Below are 25,845 nucleotides of genomic sequence, written 5' to 3' on the forward strand. Positions count from 1 at the left end.
ACCTTGCAGCCCCTATGACTATTGATCGCTATCGGAACTTATTTTAAATACTGGGACAACTCAGTTTGATGGCCTTCTTAAATTACTTGGAATTCACAGTCTCATAGCAATTATTTTTATTTTCTTGGTTTCGTGTGTTTCTTACATTTGGAGTGTATCTACCTTATACTTGTTCATCTGCACTTAAAACCAATTTAAAAAGATTTTGATCCCTACTGGAGTCTTTCCGTGTAGGAAAAACAATTCTGACCTGAGCATGCGTGTCACCTGTTGTGTCGAGGCGTTGCCCTGAGATTTGCGAGTCACCTCGACTATATAATTCGGCTTCCTCCGGAAATATGACAGTCTTCTGCAAACATGGCATTGCTGGCTGCAAATGTTCTTGCTTTTATTGTTCTTTTTAGTGGAAGTTCTTGCACAGCTGGTGAAGCAGACAGCTGTGTGTTTTTGGGAGAAAAGGAGGAACTGAGTCTGTATGAAGATGGAGACGTAGTGATAGGAGGATTGTTCCCTCTACATTTTAGTCCTGTGTCGTCTCTTCTGACATACAAAACAAAACCACCACCTAACTCATACAATTAGTGAGTTATAGATGGTTGTTGTGATTTATGTTGACTTTTTTAAATGGAAATAGGTTTTTTTGTGTGTATGAGGATGTGATGTTTGCACTCTGTTTCTCCACAGTTTCAGCTCTCGAGCCTTACGCTGGATGTATACCATGACTTTTGCAATCAAAGAAATCAACAAACGCAGCGACTTTCTATCAAACATCACCTTGGGTTTCCACATTCGGGACAGCTGTGATGACATTCCTGTGTCTTTGAGAGCAACCTTGCAGTTAGTGAATGGCCAGCCGGAGAGTAATCTCCCAACTGAGAGTATTAGAGGAAATCTGAGCATTGAAACCACAACTAATTTGGGCTGTGCAGCTGTGGACAGGAGGGTGTCCTCTGTAATCATAGGAGATGCTGGCTCTGGGGTGTCCATGGCTTTGTTAAGAAGTCTGGGGTCTTTCCATATTCCCCTGGTAAGATTATCAGACTGTTTTGTTGGAAAAAGGGTTTCTGACAGTTTAATTCCCAGTAATTTACAGATTTCCTGTCACCGTAAATGCATTATGGCTCTATATGCAATCTGATACGTCTAATGTTGAGAGGGTAAACATCTTTTTAGGCTTTAAGAGTCTGTTTCATAAAGTATGTATGCACCTTCCCCTTTACAGGGAAATTCTGCACCATTGAATGCTTTCAAAGACCCAAGAAAAACATTGTTAGCTGACATGTGATCTGTGTTTGACATCTTTTCAGAAACCGCAGGGCTAAATGTTAACCACTGTTCTGCTGTAACACTAGGTGAGCTATTTTGCATCCTGCAGCTGTCTGAGTAGCCAAAGGGAGTTTCCCACCTTCATGCGCACAATGCCCAGTGACGCCTTCCAAATAAGAGCCTTGGTTCAGCTGGTTAGGTATTTTGGCTGGACCTGGGTGGGACTCATTGGTGTGGAGTCAGATTATGCCACTTTTGCCATCCAGCTTTTCCTCCAGGAATCAGTGCATTATGGAGTGTGCGCCGCTTACACTCATTTTTACCCTGTAGACCTTAACCAGCAGGCTCTTGATGAGCTCCTCAATGTTATCCAGGTAACCTTACATCCATGTAATCCTTATGCAGAAAAAAAAATATGAATCATGATGGGTGTTTGCTCAAAAGCTTCAGTAAATGGTCCAAAAAAATCTGTATGGAAGCCTGTCTAACCCTTGATCTGCAATACTTTGTTTTAAATTTGTGTATTTAGACAAAAACTTCAAAAGTGATCATCAATTTTTCTGGAGAATCAGAAATGCAGGGCATTCTGAGAGAGGTCCAGCGTCGAAACATGACAGGCCTTCAGTGGATTGCCAGTGAGGCCTGGGCCACCGCAAAGTCTCTATGGGAAAAGTCTGGAAAGCTCCTTTTAGGAACGTTGGGATTTGCCATCCAGAGAGCTGATGTGATTCCGGGTCTACACCAACATCTTACAAGTCTCGATCCATTATCCATTCATAAAACTGCATTTTTGACAGAATTTTGGGAGGAAACATTCAAATGTCGCCTGAATGACTCGATTAACACACATTACCATGGGGAAGACACCAACCATGACAGAAAGACGTGTAAAGGGACAGAGAAGTTGGATGATGTGTACTCGCCATATTTTGATGTAACTCAACTAAGAGTGTCCTATAATGTCTACAAGGCGGTGTATCTGGTGGCTCATGCCTTACAGGATATGAGTAATTGTAAAGATGGAGAAGGGCCTTTTCAGAATGGATCCTGTGCCAACCCAAAGAATTTTAGACCTTGGGAGGTGAAATAAGCTGATATATATAGAGAGAGTGCATTATATAAATGTAAACAGAATAGTTTGTGATTTGTGCTCAAGTAACTTACATTTTCTCTCTTTTCTTTAGCTTCTCCACTATATGAAACATGCCAATTTTTCTGTGCTTGGAAAGGAAGTCAACTTTGATCTAAACGGTGACCCCATTGCGTATTATGATCTCATGAACTGGCAGCAGATGCCTGATGGCTCTCTCAGTTTGGTGAAAGTAGGTTTCTACGACGCCTCTCTGCCCTCTGGACAAAACCTGGTCATAAATGACTCGATGATCCAGTGGCCTGCTGGACAAAAGGTGTGTTCACATCGAAATGGTTTGAGGCCAAGCTCTCCTCTAAGGCTGCTCTATTCACTGTTTATTAATGGCTCAGTTAAACTGTTGCTAGGGGTTGCTGATATAGTTAGATTTAGAAACATAAGGTATTACCTGGGATAAATTTGATGAAATACATATTTAAAAACACAATTATTTTAATGATATTAATGAGTAGTGATGAAAATGATAGTTATAAAAATAGAATTATGAAAATATATTTTAAAACAAAATTATAAACACTATACTCATATATAAAAATAAAATTATACAAATAAATTATTATAAAATAGTTTTAAAATAAATAAAATCATAAACATGTATTAATTGTGCTTATGAGTTTCCCCTTTTCAGTGTAGTTTCATGAAAGTACACAATTGTTTTTTACCACAGAAAGTCATCAGTAAATCTAAATAATGGGATATACTTTCATAGACACCAGCACATTTTTATGTTGAAAACGACTGAGGTCTGATTTAGTTCAGTTATAAAAACTATAATTGTCTTGAGTAACAAAAAATAACAAAAGTTTCAGAGTTATTCCTGAGGTGCAGAACTTTGCCCTCCAGGCTCTCCAGTCTGTTTGCAGTGAGAGCTGTCCTCCAGGTTTCCGTGTTGCCAGGAGAAAAGGGGAGCCGATCTGCTGTTACGACTGCATCCCCTGTGCTGAAGGAGAAATCAGTAATGCCACAGGTGTGAAAATACTCAATTTTTTCCCTTTGCTCTAACCTCACACAACTTTTAATGGAAACCTCGTAGACAAAAATAGTAAAAACAAACAAACAAAAAAAACATATAGCAATCAAAAAGGCCTTAGTAACGCTACAGTATGACTTTCTCTACATTTCCAGATTCTCTCGAGTGCTCGCCCTGCTCAGAAGACACATGGCCCGATGCAGCTCGAGAAGCTTGCATCCCAAAGACCGTTGAATATTTGTCTTACTATGATGTTTTGGGTATTCTCCTGTGTGCCACGTCTGTTTTTGGAGCTTGTGTGTCCCTTTTTGTGGTTGCCGTGTTTTTTAAATATAAAGACACGCCCATAGTGCGGGCAAACAACATGGAACTCAGCTTCCTTCTCCTGGTGTTTCTGGCCATCTGCTTCCTAGTGGGCTTACTTTTTATCGGCGAGCCGTCAGACTGGCTCTGCCTCATCAAGTTTCCTGCATTCGGCATCAGTTTTGCCCTTTGCATATCCTGCCTTCTGGCCAAGACATCTGTGGTCCTTATGGCTTTTAGAGCCAGACTACCAGGTAGTAATGTCATGAAGTGGTTTGGGCCCAAGCAGCAGAGAGCAAGTGTTCTTCTTGGAACAGCTATCCAGGTTAATTAAACTTTGAAGTTGAACAATAAATGTCTTTTTAAGTGACAATTCTAATTTATTTATTGATTTTTCTTTTTTCAAGGTATTAGTCTGTCTCTCTTGGCTGCTCACCGCTCCCCCTCATGCCAATAATAACACAAACTACCACAGTTCCACAATCATCATCGAGTGTGTCACTGGTTCAGAAATCGGCTTCTGGTGCGTTCTTGGATACATCGGTTTCCTGGCTTGCATGTGCCTCGCAATGGCCTTTTTGGCCCGGAAACTGCCTGACAATTTCAATGAAGCCAAGTTTATAACCTTCAGCATGCTGATATTTTTTGCCGTGTGGATAACTTTTATTCCTGTTTACATGAGCACAGTTGGAAAGTACACTGTGGCTGTTCATGTTTTTGCAATTTTAGCTTCATCTCTTGGGCTTCTGCTTTGCATCTTTGCTCCTAAGTGTTACATTATTTTGCTGAGACCAGATAAAAATTGCAAGAAGAAAAGTATGCAAAAATAAAATGAAAATATGTAAAATGGCCTTATTTCAAGTTACATGCGCACATTTTGATCTTTGTTCATTTTTGTGCAAAAATAAATTGAATTCCATCAAACTTTTAAATTTTACTGACATTTATTTTGTCCTCTAGCCTCATGAGTTGGTATGCTGTTAAAAAAAAATCACTTTTTGTACTACAGAAATGTTTAAATACAAAAATTAAAAAATGAAACTGGTTTTCACAGTTCCAGATTATTGAAAAATTTTGTGAATCCACCATAGAACAACATAAATGAGTTCTGTGTCAAATTGTAAAAAATCAACACAGACATTTTTAGTAATAAAAGACGTGTCTATCGCATAGTGATATTTATTTGTTTAAAAACGTATTTGACTCACAATAAACCTACCAAATGTGCAACACATGAAAAAAGCAAATAGAACAATGACATCATGTTATTTAGGTTGTGTACTTATCACCATGAAAACAACATGTCCTGTTTGTGTGGGCTGCGTAACATTGCCTTTAGCATTGCACTTTAAGAAATTAGTGGGAATCGGATAACTTCCTCTGAAACCATTGTTTGAAAAAAAAAATGTACACCCAAAACACAGTTACCCATTAGTCCATACTGAATCATATAGTAGGCTGTGTTTGCGTTTCCCATCATTTGTGTCGTCTAGTATGTAGCAGAAGGCAGCCTGTGTGGTTGCGAGGTTGTTGGTCTCTCCTAAAGCAACGACTCTTAAAATCTGGTGTTGAAGATCACAGAAGAAAGTCTATTAAATGAAAGAACAAAAAAAAAAAAAAAAAAAAAGAAGCACCCTGGTAACCATAGGTTTGAGCAAACAAGTAAGTGTGCCCTGGAACACCTACCAAGGCAATGAACTATCTTTGTATAGCATTTCAGAAAATTATTTGAAAGAAATACTCAGAAATACAAATTTAATCTTAATTTTCTTTACGTATGTCCTCCATCATGAGAGAAAGGCTCCAAGAACACTTTAAAACACAAATAACACAATATTCATCAGAGTGGGTCCTTGAAGTGCTTTATAGAGGTGTCAAAGCTTTTGACAAAATGCAGTAAATGAGAAAAAAATATATATATAGAAGTAACCCCCCATAATACAAACACCACATAAAGAAAAGTACAAGAAGTAAACTGTAAAAGTGCAACATTTTAAGAAAAGAACATTGTTTTAGGTACGGAGTTAAATATAAAAACTTAGAACATTTGAGTCAATCCCTCAGCATGAATCAGCTTCTCTAATTGTTGTTTCTCACTTCTTTCACACGTTCATTATTTATACAGAGCTATTTCACTAGTTTAATAAAGATATAAGATCACTAAGTGCAGTTTAGTTTCAATGGTAGTCCTTGATTTTTATGAAAGTAAACATTTTTTCATAACATTGTTTATTAGATTAATTTGAATGATGAACACATGACATGTGTTATTGAAAACACACAAATAAAACCCAGCAGAAAAAAATAATAATTTAGTCCTTCACTTGAAATACATAGAATTTTTGTGGTGTCCATGCTTGAGAATATTAGGTCCTAAAACATGCGACTTGGTATTTTTCTCTGGTTTGATCAGTATTATGTAACATTTAGGTGCAAATATGCAAATTAACAAACCAAATGAAGATGAAAGAATTGCAAAAATTTCCACAGCCACAGTAAACTTTCCAGGGGAGCTGACATATGCCGGGATGAAGGTGATCCACACGGCGCAGAATATCAGCATGCTGAAGGCAATAAATTTGGCTTCATTGAAGTTATCCGGCAGTTTCCTTGCAAGGAATGCAAAGACTAAACATATCACAGCAAGGACTCCAATGTATCCCAGGACGACATAAAAGGCCGCTTCTGAGCCTGTGTTGCATTCTAAAACTATTTTCTTGTTACTGTATCTGAAAACCTTTTCTGGGAACGGTGGGCTGAGCCTCAACCACAAAATGCAAATTACTACTTGAATCATTGTGCAGGAGCACACAATGATCCTTTGCTGTACCGGACCAAATTTTCTTGCAGCTTTATTTCCAGGATGCTTGGCTTTGAAAGCTGTAACAACAACAGTAGTTTTTCCCAGGACACAGGAAATGCAGAATGCAAATGTTATGCCGAAAGCAGTGTGGCGCAGCATGCACGTCCACACCGTTGGCCTGCCGATGAAGGTTAGAGGGCAGAGAAAACACAGGAAAAGGGAAAACAACAAAAAGCAGCTGAGTTCCGAGTTGCTGGCTTTAATTACAGGGGTTTCCCTGAAGTGGATAAAAATCACCATTGTGATCAGAGAGAGGAAGGCTCCTAGCAGGGATAGAACTGTAAGAACGATTCCCATGGGCTCGGTATACATCAGAAACTCATTTTTCTTTGGTATGCACTCATCTTTGCTTTCATTAGACCAGTATTCCTGTGGACACGGTGTACAATCTGCAGCACCTATTGAATGCAAACACAAAAAGCAGCGTGAAACTTGCAAAGCATCAAATGCCTTGTTTCCCACTGAGCAGTACGGTCTGGTTTTGGAGCGTTTCTTTTGTAAAATGGACCCATTAAATAGAACCAACCCATACCGGTCCATAGAAAATTAGAAAGGACCAATTTAGCACTAAGCTAGCGACTCCGGTATTCTTCTTAGCCGCCCATAATCTTCTGTTATACATGATGTACAATAAGCAATGAAGAAAAAGACGAGCTGAAGTTGTTGTTGCTGCTTTTTTAGTCATTGCACTACAATGACGCAATGAGACTCTAGCGGTCTACACCACAAATATGCCGTGAAAACAAACTGCTCAGTGGTAGCAAGGCTTAAATGAGGGAAAACGTTAGGCAGAATTTACTGGACCGTACCGGACCGAACCGTACTGGACTGAACCGTACTGGACCGAACTGTACCGGACCGCTCAGTGGAAACGAGGGTAAATAGTTGTTCAAAGTTGGAACATATTTTGGCGGAAATAATCTGTCATGAATTGTGTTGTTTACAGATGTAAAAACACACCAAGCATATAATTCAACCTAAGAAACACTAAGCTATGTACACTAAAACAATTTCTACAAATCACTTTAAAATGTATGTAACTACCTGTTGAGTTAGATATAGTTCCATCAGCACATGGAATGCAGTCAAAACAGCAGGTGGCTTTTCCCCTAATTGAAGCTCTCCGAGTTCCCATTGGACAAACGTCAGAGCACACCGATTTAGGAACCTGTAGAAGAAAAAAAAAGTTGAATAAACAATAAAAAATTACAAATTTAGTTTGTATTTCTATGTTTAATGTCAAGAATCATCACAATAGATAGTGAAGAAAAGTGTTTTTGTATCTTTACCATCTGCCCTGTCATCCAAACGATCTTTTTTTCATCAATCTGAAGCTTATAAGTTCCACTTTGAGTTGAAATGAACTGTCCCACAGTCACGTGCTGCACTTTCCCATTGTCAAGCTGCCAGTTTATAATGTCGTAAGAAGCAGGAGGGTCACCATCTTGATCAAAGAAAACACTGTCCCCAAACCGATTCCTGAAATTCACATGCTTTATGTGATCGGTAACCTAAAACAAAACAAATAAGTATGCCAATTTTTAAAACATTGTCAAACTTTAAATTGATGCAGATTTTATTAGGAATACATATATTTGTTTACCTCTTGAGGTTGAATTTCTGACACGTTCATGCAGGGCCTTGCAGGTTTTCTGTCGACTGATTGACAGAATACAAGCTCATGGAGAGCATGTGCAATGGCGTACACAGCTTTATACACATTATAAGACACTCTCAGTTGTGTGACATTAAAAAAGACATCCTGAGAGTTCATTAATGTCTCATTTCCTTCGCATATTTTATTTGTTCCAGTGTAAATTCCAGTTGAGACAGGTCTGCAGCCGAACATGACCTCCCAGAAATCCCTCACAAAGGCGGCATTTGGGTCAGCATAAGGATTAATGTTCCTAAGAAATGACTGTAGATCCGGTATGGCCATCTTTTGGACAACAAATCCCAGAGTGCCACCAAAAGCAGGGAACATTTCGGGCGTTGAGGGTCGAGCTGCTGTTATCCAAGCTTCACTTGCAATCCACTGAATCCCTGTTATGTTCTGCCTCGACAACTCTTTCATTAAAGGGTAAAAATCTCCCTCAGGAACGAAAGCCAGGATGACTTTGACGGACGATTGTTTGATCATTTCCACCACATCTAGAATTTTACTCATCGAGTACGTACGCAGGACCGTCCCCACAAAGGCAACACAAACCCCCATTTTTTTAACCTCCTCGATGAAAGCCTGGATCCCATTCCGGCCATAGTCGTTGTCTGATTGTATGGCTCCAATCCACTTCCAGCCAAAGTGTTTAACCAGAGCTGCCAAAGCTTTGGCCTGGAAATAGTCACTAGGAATCGTCCGAAAAAAGGTTGGAAATTTATCCCTGTTGCTCAGGCAGGCACACGTTGAGAAATAACTTATCTAGAAAATGAAGAATACAGGTTTTTAGCATCATCCAATACACACATTAGAAGAAAAAGAGGATAACATCATCTTATTTAACATCTTACAATTGGTAGTTGAAATGGTCCGAGAACTCCTGCTACTGCGACGGACTGGGATGATCCAGACTCTGCTATGAGAGCAGATATAGCTGGAGGACAAGGAGATTCTATCCCTTGTGGTCCAGCAGCGAGCGTTGATGCTGCACGCAGAGCATTTGTAGGAGATGCACAGGAGTCAAGGATTCTGTAACCAAGAGATACATTTGGAAGAAAAGCAGGATCTTTGTTGATTTCTTCAATGGCAAATATCATCACTTGGGTCCACCGGAAAGCTCGTAGATCAAATCTGGTGGAAAAAATTGTGATGTTAAAGACAAAATATAGCAAAAAGAGTTTAGGTATTTAAACCATTTTGTCCAATCATACCCTGAACAAACAGTTCCTCCAGGCTCCCTTTCAAACACTATAGTATTGCTAATCTCTTTGTTGAAAATGGGAAAAATCCCTCCAATCATGATATCACCTGGCTTGAACAAACTAGGCATATTGAACAGAGCGAATGTGTCACAGCCAGAAACTGTGTCCATGCAGACACCAAACAAATAGAGGAGAGTAAGTCCTTGCATGACTGCGCTCCATTACCAAATGGGGACAAGCTTGCAGCCTTTATACAAGGTGAGCAAAGCCTCACACACTCTCATCATTCAACTCCCTCATGACTCAGCAGGCCAAACTCTTACAGCAAAATATTGTAGCAAATATTGAAGAAACACAATTCTAGCACAATAATGTAGGAAAATTTGCCTCACAGTATATAATAACTACTCTGTCATATCAATGCAAGTAAACAACACTTTTCTTGAATGCTGGATTCCTGATTTTTTTTATCAGTCATAAATCATTTCCAGTGGAGGCATTTTTGGGGAGGCCCCGGACTGTCTCTGAAGGAACTGATGGGAATTAGCTCAGGACTCTTTGAGTCTTTCATCTAGAGCAGGTATGGTCTTTGGAACCTTGGACTGAAACACAGTTTTCTGGGGGCGCGGTCTGTATCTAAGCTGGGACGTGCTCTCTGTGGTCCTGCGCCCTTTTTCTCGCTTCTAGTTGTAGGCTTTCCAGCCCTGTCTGAGTGGCGTTTATCAAGTCATCCAGGGAACGGACAACCTCCATTGGGGTTCTGGAGAACCTTGGGTGCATGTGCTCCCCTTCTTGTGTCCTCTTGTGGTGAGTCTGGGGGTTTGTGTTATAAATGGCATTATTCTTATTTTACTCAGGTCACAGTGTGTTTTGGGATTACAACTAAATGAGGCCCGAACATTAGATTTGCCTTTTATCTTCTTAGTAAATAATGGATGAGTTATTTTGTATTCTTTTTTAACTTGTTGTCAATAAAACAACTACATTTGCTAGTTTATACATTGGTATCCATTCGTTATACATTCCCTTTGATTCATTGTAGCAAAGTTTTTTTTTTTTTTATTTTATTTTAAGGGGCCATACCATATCCATATATGATCATATATTACCCATGGAACACACAAAAAAATATTTATTAAATACAAGTTATTTTTGCAAACTCTTTTCATACCCGGAAGTAAAACGACTCAATCTATGAGACACCGCCTTTTGCTCCTTGAAGATGCTGCCTATTTAATGAAATCAGCCTAGAGCCGGTCTCGTCAGCGTGTCACCCACAGAAAAAAAAACATCCAATTTTTTTCATTGATGTACATACTGTGCAGCATGGGCGTTTATCCCCAAAATTTGCCACAGACAGAATGGTAATGGCTAATGGGTTCATTTAGTGGTGAAATTCTGTAAAAAAAAAATGCAGACACCATATAAACATTTCAGGCTTTATTGAAATGACGAGAACATTGTTCTGATTAGCACTGGCTTTGAACGTTTCTTTTCTCTTTGAAGCATCATCAATCTTCTTATAAAAAATCCTCTTTCGCATGTACCTTTCTACCTTTGCTCAATAATTCATGTTCAAACCAGTTCTTCTAATTTGTCGCTCTCTTTCTCCAGCTTCCACCAGGAAATAGTCTGCTCCCTTTCTGCAGCCGTCTTCCTAATAACCCCTGTCTGCTTGACCTCCCAGAAATATGTTCAGGATCCATCCCAACATGTTGTGCAGATTCCTCACCAGAAGTTCTTGACAAAGTTTGAATGCTAAATCAAATGAGCATGTCTTGGTCATCGCTAAACTAGCTCTCTACACAGGGTGCGGGGGCTTGTGAAGCTAGCTGATCACCGCTAGCTTCACGGAGAAAGTGCTTGTGTTAGCCTGTGATTGAAGCAGACTCTTCCTGGAGTCAACTTGTGATGTAAGCATGTGAGGATCCCCTCGTTTTCGTGGGCATGGGAGGGCATGCAGTTGAGAGCGCAGGTTTTCTGAGGATTGCTCGGAAATGTGTGAATGGATCATCATCGATCAGGGGTTGTCTATAGTGATGAATGAACATTATGACACACTTAAAAGCTCAAAAAGCTGATTTGTCATGGAATGGCCTCTTTAAACCCTGATTGGCAAATTAGTTCAAATGTTTGATTTTCTTTTTTTTCCTTAGGTTAACTAACCCTTTAACAATGTTGCAGAATGTATTTTTATTAGACTTAAATTATGTATATATTTACTTTTTTTTTCTGCATTCACATCTCTGTTTCTGGCATTACACTTCTGATAAGCCAATCAAACCCTGATTTTGCAGCAGGGTTTGAACAAAATGACAACTTTTCCATAGAGGGGAACACCCTAAAGTGCATAGTAGAGAGAGGAAGAGAAAACCTTTGTATCCCTTGGGTCTTTTCCTTAAGGAGGACATTGGTTTGTTCCAGCATGCTAATGTTTAAATGAATTCTCTGTATAAGTTATAAGATTAACAATTTTTAATAAAGGATCAAATACAAATGATTTTTTAAAATTCATCTCCTTGTTTTTGTATTTGCCAAATATTAATCTCAATGAAAATTCCTCCAGATGGTTGATTATTACTTTTTTATTTATATTATTTATAAAAAAAAAAAAGAAATTTTTTTAAAGTATGAAGTAGTATTACTCGCAGATGTAGTTTGCGTGTCAAAATAAGTTTACTCTGACATAACAAGAGGCAGATACGTTCAGATGGTTTTGTGGCAAATTTATTGTTTAGATGTTAAATGATCACATCGTTTATAAAAGAAAGAAAAATAGAATTAAATGACCTTTCAAAAGGAACAAGGTAATATTCAGTTCAATGTAGTATATGTAAAAAAAAAGACATGTATTCAAGTATTCAACTCAGTTTCATTAAGTTTTGATCTCCAGCTCCATTTTCAGACGCGATCTCACAAATCAATACATTTTTTGGAGAAAATCAGTTTTCCATATTTGCTTTTTCTTTTACATATTTTTTTCACATTTTTCTGAGTCTGAGAATTTGCATCAGTTAAAAGGAGTTTTGACGAATAACTTCAAATCATTCCACTGACCTCAACAACCAGTTCATACTTTTTTGCTATCCGTGAATTCTGCAGGCATGTCACCAGCTGCAGATGAAAGAGGACTCTCAGTCGGTTCATCTTAGTTTGAATAGTTTGCAGCAAAGGAGGAAAGGAGACAAACACCCAGTAAAACAAAGCCAGAAGCTCAGTCTGTTCAAAATATCCCAACGCTGATCCCACCCCCTCCAAATGCATGTTAGAGGACCAGTGTTTCCTGTTTTTATTTCCAGAAAGAAAGTTGTAAATCATGCTGAAGAAGAACAGTAGAACTGACAGAGCTCTTGTTTGCTGCTGTGTCAGATGACATATTTTCATGATATTAATCACAACTCTGCCTGCAACAGCCGCATACACAGCTCTCCCGAGGCCCCAAACCAGAGAGGCTAATAATGACCTTTCTGACAGATGGTGAACAGCGACCGATGGCAAAAAGCAGTGCATTGTCAGGGTAAAGAGCATCACTACTGTCAAGTGGCTCAAACAAACAGGGATGACTTTGCTGAGTGCTATCAGTGCTATTGTGCAGATAACAAGTAGCAGAGTGGCTCCCAGGATAAGTGCAACACATTTACTATGAAGAGAAGAACGGCTTTGCTTTGATTCATTGATTTTATCTGAAAATAAAGCACAATTTAAAAAATAAAATCCATGTTAATGCTTTGGAAAACACTTTTCCTGTATTGAAGGATGTTGAGCAGATACTCACCTGGATGTGTAATAAATGCGTCATTAGAGCAGCGTGTTGAATAGAACATGGAAGGCGTCTGCTGAGAAGAACACAGATTTGCAGAAAAACTATTTGCAATTGATAAATTAAGCAAAATAATGTACATTTGCTAAAGCCAGAACTGTAAATCGAGATATTATAAACACAAAGAGAATAAAAGGGGGATGGTATTTAATATTATTGGCTTGACAGAAAAGACAAAATTAATTAATAGAAATTATATTATTGCATAGTTATAATATTGAATTATGTTATGAATTATTTTATTGAAAAATTATGGGTTAAAATATTTTTTTACACTATTAAAGTCTAATAAATTCAAACAACTACATATACAGACATTTAGACACAATGAATATTGCTATAAACACAATTTTACACTACTTTTGACTATGCTTAGGGAAGAATGTATACCTCTACTACTTTAAATTTACTTTCAAGTTTTCTCCACACACCTTACAAACACTAAGTTGAAGGGATGTTTTCCACTGCTGCACCAGAATAAGAGCAATAATGTTGGAGCGGTGAGTCCCAGATTTCAGGAGAGCAGACATTGAGCAGACATGGTTGTAATTTAACGATGTTCTTAGATTATATGAGTCGATCTATAAACAGAAAATTTAACATATAACTCTTTATGTAAAAGGATAAAGTCCGCTTTGATGTTGTCACAAGAAATTCCCCTTCTGTTATAGTGACACTCACCTCAGTCACAAGGAGAATGGAGTTTGGCCCATCAGTAGGTGAATATGACACATGTGGTTTGACTTCATGCTTATCAACATATCTGTATTCTTCCTTCTTTTCTTCCGGATCTTTCTCTGTCTGAGACGTGTTCACACATCCATTCAAATTCAAAGATAAGCTGTGAAACAAAGAACAATGTACACTTTAAACCTTTCAAGAAAAAATCTGCTACAAAGCTAACTTTAACAAGATCTGACGATGTTTATTAAATTAGCAAATGTGAAACTGACTAACAAACACACTCAGATTTTAAATGCAAAAAATTATCAACAACTTCATTTTTTTTTTTTGTTCTACAAACCATGCAGCTGGGAAACCAATTATGCTCCATTACAGCGCATTTATCTAAAATAGTGATTAATTTAGCCTTCCCTTGAGAAGATATTATTGTCATTTCAGAGGTCTCTCAATGTCTTTAATTCTGTTGAAATCCCTGCAGAGGAAATCATTAAATTAAAGCTCAGCTGTGCATAACATGGAAAAAATGCTGTTAAATTCTTGGGTCTTAAACCACATACAACTTGATTTTAAGAAAACAATTGTAAAACAGTAAATTGAGTGAAAATGTACGGTTACTCACCCATGACAAATGAGTGTTTCTTTTGTTTTGTCACTGTCACGACTGACAGAATTTTGAACTGTTGCCCTTTTAAGCTTTCTAGGAACAATCACACCAAGCTCAGAATGCTGGTCCAAGTAGAACCATGAGCCAGATGACACAGTCTGGGTGAGAAGAGCCAAGAGGACTAAAGTGATTGATCTCATGTTAGAGCTGTGCCTGTGGCAGACGGCTGTCATGGAGGATAGAGGGATGTGTTTTATAGCGTCTTCTCTAGAGCAACGTTGTAGGAGGAAACAAAACTGACCATTCTTCGTGTGACTTTTCTCCCCACGTGCCTGACAAGTTTAGGAAACTGACAAAACACCTACCTGAAGAACAAATTATATTGTAATTTGCACAGATTTTGAACAAATTAAAATTGACTATTTTTTATTCCATGCTTTTCCTTTTCAATGTGCTATGTTGCTTTTTGCTACTTTTTTAGACCTCCTTTGAGCATTTCCTGACTGAAGATTATCATTTAGTTTTAGGGATGTTACTTTTTTTTTTTTTTTTTTAAGGCATAAACAAATTTACCAGTCTGTATCCCGAAAACATCTGCTTATCAAAGTGTGACTGACTTTAATTGGATTGTGTCAGTGCCAAAATCATCTGCGTGTTTATGTTACTTGCTTATATTATATTTAGCAGTTTAAAGAAGCTGCAGCTCCTGGTTTCAAATACCTTTCACATGTATTAATTGGCTTCTTGTGGTTGAAGGGGTATCAACATAATCTTAATGTCTTGACCCCTGCTTCTAAACAACCTTTCATTTCTAGATTAATTTCATGGAAAAGTCTCAATCTACATTGGACACTGGACAAGAATGGAGGGGCGTCGTCTTTTCCTTTTTCAACTGTTTACTAGCGCACAGTTGGAGAAGGCTTGGTGACAAATGTTGAAATGGTGCAGATTTCATGATTTGGGCAAGAAATGGAAACAGTTTGGTTCATCCTTGCAATGACTGATATGGGTTACCGTCATTTCAGAAGAATGGTCTTTGCTTATCTATACTTGAAAAACAAATACAGACGCTGACAGGGTTGTTGCCATGTCTGGGTTGGCCAGATAAGCCAAATCAATACACCACTACAAACTCAAGTCCCTGATTGGTCAAAGTGTGTCCTTGTTTTTCTTGCAACTCAAAGTCAATAGCTAAACGTTTTTTTATGTAGAGTCCAGAAATTCATGCGTGACTAAGCGCTGGAGTTTTTAACACAGAAGCCCCAAAAGTTCATTTATGTGCATTTACACAGACTTTTCATTGGAAGTGGCTGAGGGCGATATTAACTTAGCTTCCCAGTCACAAATACTGTATTTTACAGAGGATAAGTCACCATTTTTTACATACTTTAGCCAAGGGTGCGACTTACTCAGGAGCGACTTATTTGTGTTTTATTTATTTATTTACATAAATATGCTAATATATTTGTTATTTTCTCAGTGAACACCGGCCGTCCTTTAGTGGTTGTTTCCTCTAACAACCACTAGAGGGCGCTGTATCTGAGTATAAGTATTTATTACTGACAGTGACAGAAGAAGTGTCGTCCAAAATAAACATGGAAGAGAATCTGATTGTTTTCCTCTGAATTTACACAGTGGTCCCTCACTATAACATGGTCCACCTTTTGCAGTTTTGCAGATATTTGTTGTGTAATTTTGCTGTAGTGCAGTTGTCTTCTGCTCCCTGATTGGCTGTAAGCCATTGTCAGTCAATCTCCTTGGTGCCTTGTCTTCTGTGCTGTACAGAATGCCTTCAGAATACCTTCAGCTTGGAAATATGTTCTTTGGTTTCATTCTATAATATAGACTTATTTTTCTACAAAGGTTTAAACTTTCAGTTCAGGCAGGCAAGAAAAGTACCAAAATGTTAATGCATGTCAGAGAAAGTATATAAATTGTGAAATGAGGGTTTTTTTTTAGCCTAAACCCTCTCAGGGCAGCTGTTGCAGATTTGCAACAGCTAAATGCTAACTACTTAGTACCACCCTATGTGATAATTTACCCTGAATATCACATTTGTTTTTGTTACTAAAACTTAATTTGGCCCTGAGAGGGTTAAAACATTTATAATAATTGTAAAAGGAAAAAGGCTGATTACATTGTAGATTTTCCCCGTCACAATATTTTTAGAAATTAAATCTTACGATTAGCGAAGCACTGCTATATTGAAAGACTGCTTCATATTAAATAGTGTCGCATTTGCAGGTTTTTGTGTCACAAGCTCCTTTTGCAATGACAATAAAATGATTTTGATTCATATCCCTTTGTGGGTTACATGCATAGAAAATCCCCGAACAGCTCATACCCCCCATCACCTTTGGCTTTTTTTTTTTTTTTTGAGCTTTTTGTGCTCGCAGGTGCGACCGATAATGAGCCTGACTGGCCACACCTGTGATCATGGTCCCTTGTCGGGTCAGTTGGTGTCTGCTCCTAGAGTCAGCATGCTCACTGATGTGGAAAAGGAAACTTCAAGATTGATATTACACATGAATCAAGTTTATGTGAGTGAAGGCCTAAAAAATCTCACTGTCCCAGTTTCAGTCACACATTCACACACGCACAGTGTGCATGAACAGTAACAGGAATTGGGTACAAACAATAGACTGAATCGTTGGCCAAATTTCACAACAATAAAGAACAAGTTTTGAATATAAATTCTTTAGCCTGGACAGAACCACATTTCCATCTCCAGACTGAAGATCAAATTCCATGAACCAGGAAGATGTTTTAAAAAGACATCACTCCTAGAAGACAGTTCCCACACCCATTCAGCACTTGGCATTTGCAGATTTTCTTCTGTAAGTTTTCAGTCTTGAATTGCTATATGCCAGAAAAATTTCAAACAGACAACACATTTTCAGTGTCTGGTCTCGTAGGGCTGTAGAAAACCTTGTTTTGTCTGTTTGCCTGGGTGTCAGAAATACTAAAGGAACTTAACCTTCTGTGACAAGGCAAGTCAGAGGATGAAACAGATTTCACTACAGAGAAACATATTATTTGGTAAATATTTCCAGAATGTAGGAGAGGAGAGGATGGAAAAGCCTCCCAGGTGTCCTGACCTTGACCTCAGCTTGTAATTGCATTATAGTGCTGATTGCTTAATGTCATGAACCATTGAAGTCTCTGCACTGACCTCCAAGACATTTGAAAAGCTTAAATAAAGAAAAAAAAAACACAAATTATGTACAAGTGCAATTTTATAGTATTCAAAACTCAGTTATAAAATTCTGAAATAAAGCTCTTTATTTTGAAAATCTGTCATTTTATCAAATAGTTTCTAACACATTATTTTTTAGCTTTCTTACTGAACAAACATTGGAAGAACAAATGGAAAAACAAAAAAGAGCCAGGGGAAACAAAGGATCAAAACAAGCCTTAATTAAATGAATGACAACAAGGAAAGCATGACAAAGTTGTTTATTAATGCCTACCCTATCTTCCTGGTTGAAACGATGTGTCACATGTTGCTACAGCTGTTGTGCTCAAGGACCTGAGCTGTCCCACTGGACTCATCAAGTCACTTTTAATGAAGTCAGGTGTCGAGCAGACGGGGCCTCATTTACTTTCCACTGTTTTTATTCAATGTTTTTCTGTTTTTAACATGCATAACCTTCCTTAACCTTGTTTTTTGTATTGCATCACTGTGTACTCTGCAGAAAAAGCATTACAGCTCAATAACATTTAGTTTTATCTTTTGGAAGAAAAAAAACATTTGCAAATAATTATATATTTACGAAGAATATAAAACTACAAATTTAAAAAAAGTGCAGTTTTTGATAAATGAACTCTAATAAAAAGTTAAAAATGTATATCAGTCGTATATGTTGAATCTATTATGCGCCTCTTATATTTCTATGGAACTGACAGGCTGGATAGAAAGGTGATCTGTCTGTGCGACCAGAATATTGACATGCTTAATGTGATCAATTCAGCTTGATTTAAGTTATAGGGTAGCTTTCAAGCCAAAAAGTTAAGACAAAACATAATATGAAGAGAAGACTACAGCAACTGGGCAGAAGCTTACAGTGGAGCCAGGTTACAATGTAAGATGAATCCCGTATTTCTACAACAGTAAATTCATAAACAGGAAAGGAGATTTTACTAATGGCCAGAAGATACACATCAAAACCTGTACAAAGCTGAAAGTTGGAATGCTGAGTCTCTGTTGTGCAGGCCCCAACCACTTTACCATGTTGTTGCTGGGAAGATTTGCTCAGAAGGTCATCAAGACCACAATTGTCACAAGAGCTACAGAGAAAAAGCGGCTCCTGAACACTGTGTAGGACAGCATGCTGGACCGATGAGTGGGATGACCCAGAGAGAGGAGCAGCAGGAAGCTCAGCTTTCAGTTGTATGCTCGAGCTAATGATGTATTTGTACCAGTAGAACACCAGTTTATGTTGTTGAGAAGATCACATGTGGCCAAAATGGCTGATATGAAGTGAAATGTTCAATTCCTTTGCTGAACAGCTATGCCTTAAACAAAATAATTTGAATAACTTTAGCTTTGTTTCACCCTTTGATTTACCCTTTCATGACTGATTTTATTTCAAATATTATAAAACATATTCTTTTTTTTAATTACCTGATGTCGTTTGCATGTACTTACATGCAAATATTTTAAATGCATCCAAAGCTGGATTTTGTTGTTGGCCGCACGTATTTAAAGTTAAACTTAAAGTCCCATCTGCTGTCACACTCCTAGGTGCATGAAATTTGTTCTCTGCATCTCCTGGAGGAGTGGTGACCTGCAGAAACAGCCGCGCTCAGGAACCATTTGGTGGCTTAACCCTAACTGTAACTGAAATCATTACCTTAACTCTTCCTCAGGGTCCATGTGGCCAAGAAAAAAGTAAACGGAAATTACGTGCAAATAGACACTTTCTTTCAATTTTTGACATTAAGGAGCACATTTTATATTCCGAATAAAAAAAATAAGTATTGTTTTGGTCAAAATCTAAAAATATACTCAATTTGTCTTCATTTCCTGTTAATTAAATATGAAACAAAAGATAATAATGTGCATGTTGTTGATAAAAATAAAAAAAAATTGGTATATTCCAGACTTCACAATTCAGTAGAACTTACATTTTATTTCACCTTTACGATAAAGCTTTTTGTTTTCTTGGTTGCATTTATTTGGGAGAAAAAACAGTCTAAAAAGTAATTTGAAAAAAGGTAAAACATTAATAATCTTATGGTGAAATTGTATTTTTAATTGTTGATTGAATCCATTCCAAGAACCATGCTACCTATAGTTACGTGTCGCTGACTCGTTGTAAGGGTAATGTTAACAGACTGCCTCACATTTCAATAATTTTTCCACACTCACAAAAATAACTGAACAAAGAAAAAGACAGTTGTTTTGTGTGATGTGTTCCTTTTTGCCAGTGAAGTAAAATATCAAATATTTTAATAATTTTACTTATTCTACTAGGCTTAGTAATGGTTTTATTTTTTGATAGGCTTAAAAGATGGTAATGGTGGTATTTTGACATTTTCTGCATCATACAGCATACAACTGTTCTGAAAATAGGGCAAATTTCTATAGATGTCCAAGAAAATGTGATAAAGATATATACATTATTATAAGTATGCCCATTTGTGACACTTTTTGGCAGTTTTTGAGTTATTTTGATGCTCCTTTACCCATCATATATTTCTTTGTGTTTTTCTCCGGTTTGAGTAGGATGACGTAACATTTAGGAAAGAAAATACAAATGAGCAGCCCAAAACTGGAAGCAAGGATGGCAAAGATTTCCACAGCAACGCTGAACTTCCCCGGAGAGCTGACGTACGCCGGGATGAATGTGAGCCAAACTGCACAGAATATCAGCATGCTGAACGTGATGAATTTGGCTTCGTTGAAGTTATCGGGGAGTTTCCGAGCCAAAAACGCAGAAATGAAACACAAGATGGCCAGAAGACCGATATACCCGAGCCCGGCCCAGAAACCCAAATCTGAGCCCAGAGCGCACTCCAAGATGATTTTATCTCTAAGTTCTTGAAAATTCTTGAAAGGAAAAGGAGGGGAAATGGTTAACCAGAGGACACAGATGATAACTTGAATGAGAGTGAGCCCCAGAACGCTGAGTCTCTGCTGTATTGGCCCAAACCATTTCATCATGTTTCCACCTGGAAGTCTGGCTTTAAATGCCATCAGGACCACTATTGTTTTCCCAAGAACACAAGAGATGCAGAGGACAAACGTGATGCCGAAAGCCGTGTGCCGCAGCTTGCAGGTCCACTCAGAAGGCCGGCCGATGAAGGTCAGAGAGCAAAGGAAACACAGAATGAGAGAGAAGAGCAGCAGGAAGCTCAGCTCAGAGTTGTTTGCCCTCACCAGAGGAGTTTTTCTGTGCCTGAAGAAAATGAACGCTACAATGGCCGTCAAGCACGTTCCAAATAAAGAGGCGGCAGTGAGCAGGGCTCCCATTATTTCTTCATAAGACAGGAAGACTTCTTGTTTTTTCACACATGCATCCCTTCTCTCATTTGACCAAAACTCAGGATGACATCTCACACAGGTGATGGAATCTGTAGAAAAATGTTAAATGTTAGTGCTTAGGTCACATGGATTCATCAGAAGCATTAGTAAACACACAATTAATCCAGTACTGGAAAAAGTCAACTAGAGCAGTAACTGTATTTAGGCTTCAAGCATACATAACTCAGAAGGCCTAAAATGTATATAGTTGCCAAAATCTGGCATTGGACATACAGTTCCTTGACCACTGTATTTTCCACACTAAAAACACTTAAAAGCCTTAACAGCGCTTACATGGGACATATAACTCTAGGTGTGCTGTTGCACACAAGGTTGGGTGTGAATACACTGGCTAACATGTAGCGTTGTCATAATGTATATGTTTGATGTATCATGCAACAATCAGACCAGGAATGCAACACACATTCATGAACACGCTGTCAGCATTTGGTGTTCACACTGGACTGTCACTACCTGATACTAGCACATGTACCTACAGGGTGCAGAAGCTAAATGTTGAAGTGGTATAAATCTTGCAAATCTTCTCCAGGATTTTTCCTTCACAGCTCTATTCCAATATTTGATAGACTTTGTGTCACATGTAGAGTTTATATACAGGGCACAGGGACACCATCCATTCATCACCACTAAATCCGTTCAACTGGTTTAACTTTCAACGTATGCTGAATGTTTGCGTGTTTCGTACGTAGAGCCCAAAGACGCATTGAGAGTTTTGAACTCGGAATCCCAAAACGCACATATATGGTCCATCTACACAGACTTTTCATTGAAAGTGGTCACTTAAACGGGCATTACCTTGGCCGGTGTGAACATAGCATTACTGACAAGGTTGGAAGTTACAGGTATTCTGAATACACCAACGTCTCTCACATGGCTTACATGTAGAGAATTACAAACAAGTTCTGTAGTTACTGTGAGCGCAGTTAATAAAATCTGCCTGACAGACTTATCTCTGACTTTATGTCTCACTTAATAGTTTGGTTCCCATTTGGTACAACTTATGACAAGTTCAAAAATACATCATTGATGATGCGTCTTATAATCTGCTGTGCCCTATGGTGAAGAAAATTTAGTAAATTATGTTATATATCTTTTAATTACAGTCATGTTTTTATCTTTTCAAATGAGTTGTTTTTATTATATTAGAGGTCAGTTTTATTTCTTTCGACATGTTTATTTACTCTTTGAAGTTATACTTAGTAGGTTTAGGTTAAATTTACAGTTTTAGTTTTAGGAGTTGACATGACATTTTTTTTGGCAGCTAATAGAAAAAATGAGGCAAACTCACACCTGTGTTGTTGCTTATTTCACCTTCAGCACATGTTACACAGTCATGGCAGCAAACAGGTTTTCCTTTCTGAAGAACCTTTCGTGTTCCCGGCTGACATGGCTCACTGCAAATCGACACAGGCACCTGTACGAGCATAGAAATGAAGAAAAACACATTTTGGCAAAAAGTAGGGTTTATTGACATTTCCTTGTTATTTACATCAAAACTGCAAAACAAGCAAAAGTGAATCAATTTACCTGAAGAGAGTTTCTGGCCCAGATTAGATCACTTTGCAGATTGAGCTGCTTGCCTGCAGGCAATGATGCGTCATAAAGGCCGACCGTGACAAAGTCCACAATGCCGTTTTCCTTTGGTTGCCAGTTTATAATCTCATATTTTGCTGCTGGATCTCCATTCTCATTAAAGTAAACTTCATCTCCTTCTTTTGTTTTAAAGTGTATTTTTTTTACGTGCTCTAAAATCTGGTGAGAAAAAATGTTGTGGGTGGTGGCATTGTTGTTTCATGTTTGTTATACTTTAAATGGCTTATTTAATACTACTATATGTAAAATGGGCAATTACCAAGTGAAAGTTTACCTCTAATGGCTGAGGCTGCACATCAGTGTTGCATGTTTTGTTACACCCAAGTATCATATGTAGAGCGTGGGCTACAGCATACACTCCTTTGTAGACGTTGTTAAGAATAGGCATGAGTGACATGTCCGTGAAGCTGTTTTTCACTCCTGCCACGTCTTCGTGTCCGGTACATTCTCCCTGAATTTGTGCTGCCGACACCGACCGTTTGAACTCACAGCTAAACATTGTCTCCCAGAACTCTATGAACAAGTCATTGCTGGATGAATTGAGGGGCGTAACATCAAGCATAAACTCTTGGAGGCCGCTCACATGAGCTTTGGGAATACTAAGACCTATGGCTCCGTCCAGGATGTGAGTTTTGTCTCTTGCTGCTGTCTGAAAATCAAAGATCCAGCCCTCACTCCCAACCCACTGATAACCGCTCAAATTGTGTTTGGAAAACTCGTGCAATAACACATCCATGTCCATGTGAGAGAGGAAAGCAACAATCACCTTTGAGGTGGACGCCTTGATCAGATCAGTTATTTTTTGTATCTTATCTGGGGGATCCATTCGAAAGAACGGCACAGAATATTCCAGACATATGCCCAGCCGTTGAGCAGTTTCTGTGAAAGCAGCCATGCCGTTGTTGCCATAATCGTCATCGGTTCTTATGGCACCAACCCACATCCAGCCAAAGTGCTTGACCAGTTGGGCCAGGGCTCTGCTCTGGAAGTAATCACTGGGTATTGTTCTGAGAAAGGACGGGTACTTTGTTTTATCACTGAGGCAAGCACATGTGGAATAGTGGCTGATCTGCAATGAATGAATACATGCTGTTCCTTCATTAAGCAGCAACCATTTGAACACAATCATGCCAACATTTTTAGAGTTTACCATTTCTACCCACCAGAGGTATGTGGAATGGTCCGATGGCAGTGGCAACAGCCGCACTAAGGGTGGAAGTTGTTTCTCCCATTATGGCTTGGACTTGTGCTGCACTTGTACACTCCTTCAAAGTTAACTCTGCTGTATTACCATTAACCAAAGCGAGTGCAACTTTTATGCTTCTAGCAATAGAATCACAGGCATCATACATCTGATAGCCCAGAGTGATGCCTGGCAGCAGGTCTGTTCTATTGTTGATCTCCTCAATGGCATAGCGCATAGCTTGAGCAAACTGGAACCCTCTGAAATTCAAACTTAGCACAGACAGATTTTAGTTAAGATTTGCAAGAGAGTCATTTATTATCCGTAAAAAGAAATCATAATCAAAAAAAAAAAATGTGTCAATATTCTTAGTCTGCACAAGTGTAAAATTTACCTTTCGCATTGCAGCGGGAGGGGTTTATGTGTAAAGTTTTCCTGTCTGTTCTTCCAGCTGCTGTGGAAAGGGAAGATTCCCCCCAAAATGATGTCCCCATCCTGAACTAGTTGGGGGTTCTCCAGATCTCCACTGTGCCTGCATGTTGTATTTTCAGGCTTTGAGAAAGAAGCAACTAACAGGAGCTGAACAAGTATCCAACACTGTTGTTGCCAGCTCTGTCTGGACATTGTGGTAAGAGGCAGAGCCAAATCGAAGGGACTCACACCGGTATTTATACGTCATGGAAAGACTTCAGCAGCACTAGAACAACTAAGAACTTTAATCTCTGCAGCCACAAGGTGGAGCTAAAAAAGGGAGCTGCCCCATGCACAGCACCTGATGAGAAAAATTTGTTTTTAGGCACAGCTATGTTCCGAAAAATTTTAGTCAGTTTGTTATTTCACAATAACTTGTGTGCTGTCAGAAGTTTTTAGTTTTACAGAAATAAAGTATGTAAAGAAAATATTGAGAAAAGCATGACATAAAAAAAACCTTCTACCAAAATCTGTTATGATTTTTTGGGGGGGCAAAACTTTTGTTTGCAAATGATTTGGAAAGTAAAATACTTCACTATTTAAATATTTTTAATTTATTTACTTAAGTTTAATTGAAAAATGTATAGTTGGGAGTAGGATGCTGAATGTTTTGCATTCTTTTTTTCCCTTTTGGGTTTCAATGTTTACATTAAAAAAAAAAATGATCTTGTTGGAATGTTCTGTTTCTTCACATTTTTGTTTTTCCTGTCTTGTTTCAGAGTACATGATTTCTCATCATTTGCAGGTACTCTTTTTCTGAATGTTCTATTCTGATTGGTAGCAGGAACGTTTACAGGAAGTGTTTCTGTCTGTAAGGAAGTTTGAATATGGATCGAGGAGGCCTTCCTTGGTTCTTATGTGACCCAACAGGATGCAGCAATTGGAAGCTGGATGTTTTATTTGTTTTGCCTGATTTCTATTAACACCTGCTTGGTTCACTTGTAACAATACTTATAAAGATACTTCAGTCCTAATATTAAAAATACATATATTCTACTTTTTGTGTTTTTCCCATAAGCGAGAATAGATTAAAGACGTAATGCTAAAATGATGAGGTTAAAACAGAAAAAAAAAGCTAGAAATACTAGAAATACTGCAATACTGGAATAAGGCGTTATATTTTCAGATGGTAACATGAAACTTATCACATATGATAATTAATTACGATTGAGACTCTAAAGAAAGATTGTTTAATGAAATATTAGTTATTTTTGCAGGCTCCTTTTTGTACTTGAAAGTAAGACGCGTCGCTCTCCGCGGCTCCGCCTTTAGTTTCTTTTGGGTACCGCCCATTTCATGGGCCTTGGTAGCTTGTCTGCATTTTGCCGACAAAAACAAACAAAATCCAAACATTTAGCGGTCTGTGCAGATTAGGTCCAGAAGGAACCAATTCTTAGAATGTAATAGTTTTTCTGATCAATGTTCCACAGAGAAAGTTGGAGAGGAATGCTCAGAGATGTGTGAATGGAGGATATACCACTTTGGGTGTTTTTGCAAGAATTGATATTGTAAAACTCTGAAAAGCTCAATAA

General features: G+C 38.2%; 4 protein-coding genes across 5 annotated transcripts; 1 reads left to right on the top strand and 3 right to left on the bottom strand.

Annotated features, from left to right (window-relative positions):
• Positions 1–357: 357 nt before the first annotated feature.
• Positions 358–4,545, top strand: LOC118599533 (extracellular calcium-sensing receptor-like). The gene is made up of 8 exons (XM_036214973.1): positions 358–581; positions 685–1,027; positions 1,353–1,640; positions 1,796–2,347; positions 2,451–2,672; positions 3,260–3,383; positions 3,542–4,014; positions 4,097–4,545. Exons 1-8 carry the CDS (start codon positions 358–360, stop codon positions 4,517–4,519), a joined length of 2,649 nt encoding a protein of 882 aa, XP_036070866.1. The 3' UTR covers positions 4,520–4,545.
• Positions 4,546–5,707: 1,162 nt separating this feature from the next.
• On the bottom strand, positions 5,708–9,524 carry LOC112149368 (extracellular calcium-sensing receptor). The gene is made up of 6 exons (XM_024277022.2): positions 9,421–9,524; positions 9,061–9,340; positions 8,156–8,971; positions 7,842–8,063; positions 7,597–7,720; positions 5,708–6,950 (listed from the first exon to the last, which is right to left on the bottom strand). The coding sequence occupies exons 1-6, from the start codon at positions 9,507–9,509 to the stop codon at positions 6,010–6,012; spliced, it is 2,472 nt and encodes an 823-aa protein (XP_024132790.1). The 5' UTR covers positions 9,510–9,524; the 3' UTR covers positions 5,708–6,009.
• Positions 9,525–12,371: 2,847 nt separating this feature from the next.
• LOC112149879 lies at positions 12,372–15,703 on the bottom strand. 2 transcript variants are annotated; one of them, XM_036214974.1, is made up of 5 exons: positions 14,535–15,703; positions 13,913–14,072; positions 13,663–13,812; positions 13,187–13,244; positions 12,372–13,094 (listed from the first exon to the last, which is right to left on the bottom strand). In XM_036214974.1, exons 1-5 carry the CDS (start codon positions 14,750–14,752, stop codon positions 12,451–12,453), a joined length of 1,230 nt encoding a protein of 409 aa, XP_036070867.1. In that variant the 5' UTR covers positions 14,753–15,703; the 3' UTR covers positions 12,372–12,450. The 2 variants fall into 2 exon arrangements, with proteins under 2 accessions (XP_036070867.1, XP_036070868.1); XM_036214975.1 differs by lacking the exon at positions 13,663–13,812.
• A 4,477-nt stretch (positions 15,704–20,180) lies between these two features.
• On the bottom strand, positions 20,181–24,114 carry LOC112149022 (extracellular calcium-sensing receptor). The gene is made up of 5 exons (XM_024276467.2): positions 23,823–24,114; positions 22,934–23,728; positions 22,594–22,818; positions 22,357–22,480; positions 20,181–21,095 (listed from the first exon to the last, which is right to left on the bottom strand). Exons 1-5 carry the CDS (start codon positions 24,078–24,080, stop codon positions 20,188–20,190), a joined length of 2,310 nt encoding a protein of 769 aa, XP_024132235.1. The 5' UTR covers positions 24,081–24,114; the 3' UTR covers positions 20,181–20,187.
• Positions 24,115–25,845: the final 1,731 nt, after the last annotated feature.

This window comes from Oryzias melastigma, linkage group LG13 (assembly GCF_002922805.2).
Source record: "Oryzias melastigma strain HK-1 linkage group LG13, ASM292280v2, whole genome shotgun sequence".
NCBI classification, from domain to species: domain Eukaryota; kingdom Metazoa; phylum Chordata; class Actinopteri; order Beloniformes; family Adrianichthyidae; genus Oryzias; species Oryzias melastigma.